The sequence below is a fragment of the Urtica dioica genome, chromosome 3 (genome assembly GCF_054948205.1).
Source record: "Urtica dioica subsp. dioica isolate 48M chromosome 3, U.dioica_male_clone48M_v1_H2, whole genome shotgun sequence".
Taxonomy (NCBI): domain Eukaryota; kingdom Viridiplantae; phylum Streptophyta; class Magnoliopsida; order Rosales; family Urticaceae; genus Urtica; species Urtica dioica.
In genome coordinates this window covers 27,948,046-27,953,371 of record NC_142758.1, presented here as the reverse complement: position 1 = coordinate 27,953,371, position 5,326 = coordinate 27,948,046, and the positions used below count along the sequence as shown (strand labels likewise).

Sequence of the window (5,326 nt, the reverse complement as noted above, 5' to 3'; positions counted from 1 at the left end):
TTGCTCTTCTTTAATTGTCTTGGCACGATGTTTGTGGCTAGTGAGATAGCAACTGGGGGAGGTTGCCTGATTACCTCGGATCTCTCCTATTCCCTCAGGCGTAGGGAAATGAATACATTGATGAAAGGTTGAAGGCACAGCCCTCATCATATGTATCCATGGTCTTCCCAAGATAATGTTGTAGGGGGAGGGACAATCTAGTACTTGAAACTCTACTATTTTGTAGATTCCATGTGTTTTTACGGGCAACCTGAAACCTGTTAAATGGGTTAGTTCTCTTTCAATCTTGTCTTCATCGATTCCCATACTTGCCAGGGATCCTTGAAAATAAGATATACAGAGCTGCCTCCATCGATTAGAACTCTCGCAACCTCATAATTAGAAACGTCGACCGTGATCACGAGTGCGTCGTCGTGTGGTTCGGTTGTCCCAATTGCTTCTTTTTTGGAGAACGAGATTTGAACATCTTGTCCTAATCTGATTTTGGTTGTTTGGTTACTCAATCGTCTTTGATGTGTTTTGATGGAGTTAACAGTTTCGTTGCAAAACTTTGAGCCGCCCATTATGAAGTCAACTCTGTGCTTTGCGACAGTCGGCGGGGAGTTTGGTTCCCCTTCCTCCTCGGGTCTTGCTCTCTTGGGGGAGGGGTTGCCCCTTCCCCTGTTGTTGCTATTGAAGATTTTCTTCTTTGGCGGGGTCCTAGATCAACATCTTTATGTTCCCCCATCGCATATTTCTCGGCTAAAGCCTTACACATGGTTTCGCAGTTAACCGTGTCGTGGCTTTTAGCCTTGTGGAAACTGCAGTACGCATTGGGGTCCCTTTTCCATTTCTTAGCCTGGGGGCCTCTCTCCTTAATGTCATCACTAACATTAAGCATATAATTAGGAGGGGCGTGTTGCTTTTTGGCGTGAGGTACGGCGTCGTGGGGATTAGTCCTGCGAGGGTTATTCCCAGCGTTTACGGGCCTCACCCAAGTGTTGGAGGGTGGTTTCTTTTCGGCCGCGCATTGCCTCTCGTAGGAAGCAAATTCTTCTTCGGCCTTTGCATAATTCGCGGCCTTATGAATTGCATCCTCTAGCGTAAGGGGGCAGTTAACATTCATCTCCAGTTTCAGCTTTGAATCGTGCCTTAACCCGTTCCTCAGAGAGGTTATGGCAGACTCGTGGCATACGTTAGAGATTTTCGAGAGTACGTCCTTGTAACGGATCATGAAATCCTTCAAAGATTCGTTCTCTCTCTGTTGGATCCCCCAAAAGTCTGCTATGGTCAGGTCGTCCTCCATGAACATCGAATAATGTTTCAGGAATGCAGCCGATAGCTTATCGAAACCATCAATGGAGTTTGGTTTGAGTTTGGAGAACCATTCCAAGGAGGGTCCGAACAAGCTCTCGGCGAATAGTTGGCAGTATCCTTCCTCTAATTCTCTCTCAGATAGCATAACCCGTCCCATTGCGACTCTGAAGGACAATATGAAAGCCTTCGGACTTGAGATGCCGTTGTACCGTGGGAGGCAAACCTTTCCGGTATCTCCCAGCTGCACTTCAGTGATGTTTCTAGTGCAACGAGTTCGCCTCGTTTCTTCTACGAGGCGATCTATCTCGGGAGCCGAACTGGTCACAGAATGAAATTCTGAACGAACAGCTCTCAGCTCGGCCGTTATAGATTCCTTGAATCTGTCTAGTTCGGTCATACTGGGTTCGCCACCACGAAAGAGGCGAGGTTCCGATTGTGCCGGACTGGCCGCGGTTACACTTGCCGGGCCCTGACGGGTCTGATTCACCCCGCCAAAACGCTAGGGAGTGAATGTTTGACAGATCGCTTGAGGGCGAGGTCCCGCATCAGTCGGGAAAGACCCGAGGGGAGTCCGGAAGGATCGATCGTGACTTCTGTCGCTACCTCACCAGTAGTTCCCCCAAGCTGAAAACTTGTGATGGGAGACTGGTCTGCTCCTCGGGCGACCTGTATCCCAGAGAAATCCAGACGGACTCCGGGAGGGATAGCTCGGCTTGTTTGCGGAACCGAGGTTGCTTGGCGAGCAGACTCAGAGGCGGTCATATCTCCGGATTCCACTTGAGGATCTGGGATGTTTCAAGGAGTCGAGAGAGTATTCAACCGGTCATTAAGAGCGCGGTTGGTCTCGGCTTGCTCATCTATCATTTTGGTCAGCATATCCAGGATTGCCCTGATCCACGAGAAGATCTCCTCTCCGGATTCGTAATGAATCGGAGTGGAAGATATGATAAATTTTTATTTACGAACTGTTCCTTCCGAGATTGGTCTTTCTGAATTTTTCCACAGACGGCGCAAAATTGTTGATGTCGATTTTTAGATCGATCAACAATCACAAATAAAGAATGAAACGACAAGTATTTAAGAAGGGTTTAGAAAGACGTCGTATAAGAAACAAGTTAATAATAAAGAATTATATAATAATATACGAATATTAATTAATTTTATTATTTTAGAGGAAGTTACAGCGAGACGAAGTGACGAACTCAACAGGTCGAACTCACGATCACAAATATAAGAATACAAAGGAAATATTAATTAGAATTGGAAACTGAGAGTAAGATCTTGCGTGTGTGAAAATCATCCTATCCTCTTCTATTTATAGGCGAGATGGAACCTTCTGGCCGAAAACACGTGTTCCCCGATCCACTCTCCTCGCCGAGGTCGTAGTCGTCCGAGATCCGGTCTTTGCGGCGTAGTCTCCTCTTTGACTGATGCTTCTGACTAGGAAGACGTGGAGGAACTGGAGTCCATCGAACCGGGAAGTGTTGCTGGACTTGGGCCGACCTGCGGATAGCGAGTCAGGTCCAAAATTGATTTCACGGGCCGCTTCTCGAATGGATCGTGGGCTTCAATCGGGCCTAAGCCCATCTGAAACGATATTTTAGTATTTGAGTTTTTAGACCCCCACAGGTATCAGAGCTAGTCTCTACTTTTAGGTCTGCTTATCCTTTGTTTCGTTTTCTTTTTTTTTTCTCTGTTTGTGTTGTGTTCTTTCCATACGTATGTAATTGTTGTGTTGAGTCTATGTTGAATTACCCTAAACGTTCTGTTGAGTCTTTTTTTTGTGGGTTAGGTCTGTGCTTGTTATCTTCGTGTCTATAGTTCTTGAGCGTAAAAAAAAAAGATCCGAACAAAAAAAAAAGAGAGAAAAAAAAGAATCCATGGAGATCATAATTTTCGTTCTAATTGTCAAAGTCTATTTTCGGAAGTCAATTCTTATTCAGTTTCTAGATTTTTAGCATTTTATTTCAGAAGTCTCCTTATTTCCTGGTTTCTTGAATTCGGTCTTTCATTTAATTCCGGATTTCATTTAGTTTCATTTATTTCAAGAATCATTTCCTATTTAATTTCCCATTCATTCGTTTCCTATTTTTGTGTGTTCACAATCAATTTCACTGTTTCACATTTATTTCTGAATTAGCATTTATCTCCCGGATATATAAAAAAAAGAAAGAAAGAGGATCCGAAAAAAAGAAAGAGGATCTGAAAGAAAAACCCTGGTCAAGAAATTTTATTTTGCTGATAGATTCCTTGTGTGTTTTGGAGCGTTTTAAGGTATCCTACGTCCTATCGAATTTTTTTTTCGCCCATTTGTCAAAATTTTGGGCTGATTGTTGCACCTTGGGAGAATTGTTTTTGGGACTCATTTATGACCATGGTCATAACTTTTCGTGGTGTCGTCTTTCTTGTTTGTGTCATTTGGGTGTCGTTTGTGTCGTTTTGGTGTATCGTTTTCGAATTTCATGTCATCACCTTTCTGGTCTCGGAGTAGTTTGGTACGAGCCTATAGAGAGTTTGAGTGAATGGTAAAAGGCCGAGAGAATAATTATCGCCATTATCAAACACGAGTGAAGAGTGATACTTTGAGTATAAACACGTGAGGGAGTGATTTTTGTGAGGTTTTCTTTTGTTACCAACAATATTTTGCAGCAACCATGTCAAACAACGGCGACGACACTGAAGGAATCCCAGACCGGAGGCTGATGATACAAGCAATGGTAGGAGAGATGAGGAGGATGATGAGGGAAGAGTTGGAGCCACTACGAGAACGTGTTGAGAGAGTGGAGGAAGGCCAACAAGCTCCCAACAGAGGAAGATGAAGATAGCCTAGCGAGGAGACAGAAGATTAGATGGATAATGATTTTGAACAGGAGGATTATAGGAGAGGAGGACGAAACGAAAGAATGTTCGAAAGAAGGCAAGGAGGAAGGGACAGAGAAGACGGAGGAATTGGTGGCATCAAGCAGAAGATTCCAACATTCCAAGGGAAAAGTGGCCCGGACGCCTACTTTTAATGGGAGACGAAAGCCTAGTTTGTGTTCAATTGCTACAACTACACCGAACGCAAAAAGGTAATACTTGCCGCAGTTGAATTCACTGATTATGCTATTGTTTCGTGGGATCAACTGGTGACGAGTAGACAACAGGCTGGAGAGGAGCCGATAGAGACTTGGGATGAGATGAGGGCCATCATGAGAAAGAGGTTTGTGCCTCATCACTATTACCGAGAGCTTTATCAGAAGCTTCAGCATCTTAGGAAAGGCACTCGCAGTGTTGAGGAGTACTACCGCGAAATGGAGGTTGCCATGATCCGAGCAAACATAGAAGAAGATCGCGAGTCGACCATGGCCAGATTTATCAACGGGCTGAACCCTGACATAGCGGACAAGGTGGAGTTGCAACATTATGTCGAGATGGATGATTTGGTCCACCTGGCCGTCAATATTGAGAAGCAGCTCAAGACGAGGGGTAGCATGAGGGGAAGCCGATTCTCAGAACAACCTGCATGGAAGAAGACCTTTAACCGAGATGAGAAGAGCAGTTTCAAACCGCAAGGAGAAGTAGCCAAGCCAAGCACTTCCACGACCCCACCCACATCTAGTTCTGGTCCCAGTGCTCAAAAGAAACCTGAGACGACATTTCAGAGAAATCATGATATCAAGTGCTTCAAGTGCAAATGAGTTGGTCACTTCGCAAATCAATGCCCGAATAAGAGGAGCATGACGATTCTTCTGACCGGAGAGATGGTTACCGACGATGAAGAGGAAGATCAAGAGTGGCCCGGAGAAGAATCAGACGAGGAAATTGAGGCACCAACAGAGCTCGTGTTGGTCTTGCGGCGAAATATGAACGCATAGGATGTACGAGATTATGAGGAGTAGCATGAAAACATCTTTCACACCAGGTGCCATATTGGTGAGAAGGTGTTCAGTTTTATCGTCGATGGAGGGAGTTGTACGAATATAGCCAGCATTGCTGTAGTGAAGAAGCTTGGACTTCCAACGACAAATCACCCTCGTCCTTACAAGCT

At 44.9% G+C, this 5,326-nt stretch overlaps 1 protein-coding gene across 1 annotated transcript; it reads right to left on the bottom strand.

The window, feature by feature from the left end:
* Positions 1 to 562: 562 nt before the first annotated feature.
* Positions 563 to 1,693, bottom strand: LOC149402543 (uncharacterized). The gene has a single exon (XM_089608428.1). The coding sequence runs from the start codon at positions 1,691 to 1,693 to the stop codon at positions 563 to 565; it is 1,131 nt and encodes a 376-aa protein (XP_089464554.1).
* Between the last annotated feature and the right edge of the window lie 3,633 nt (positions 1,694 to 5,326).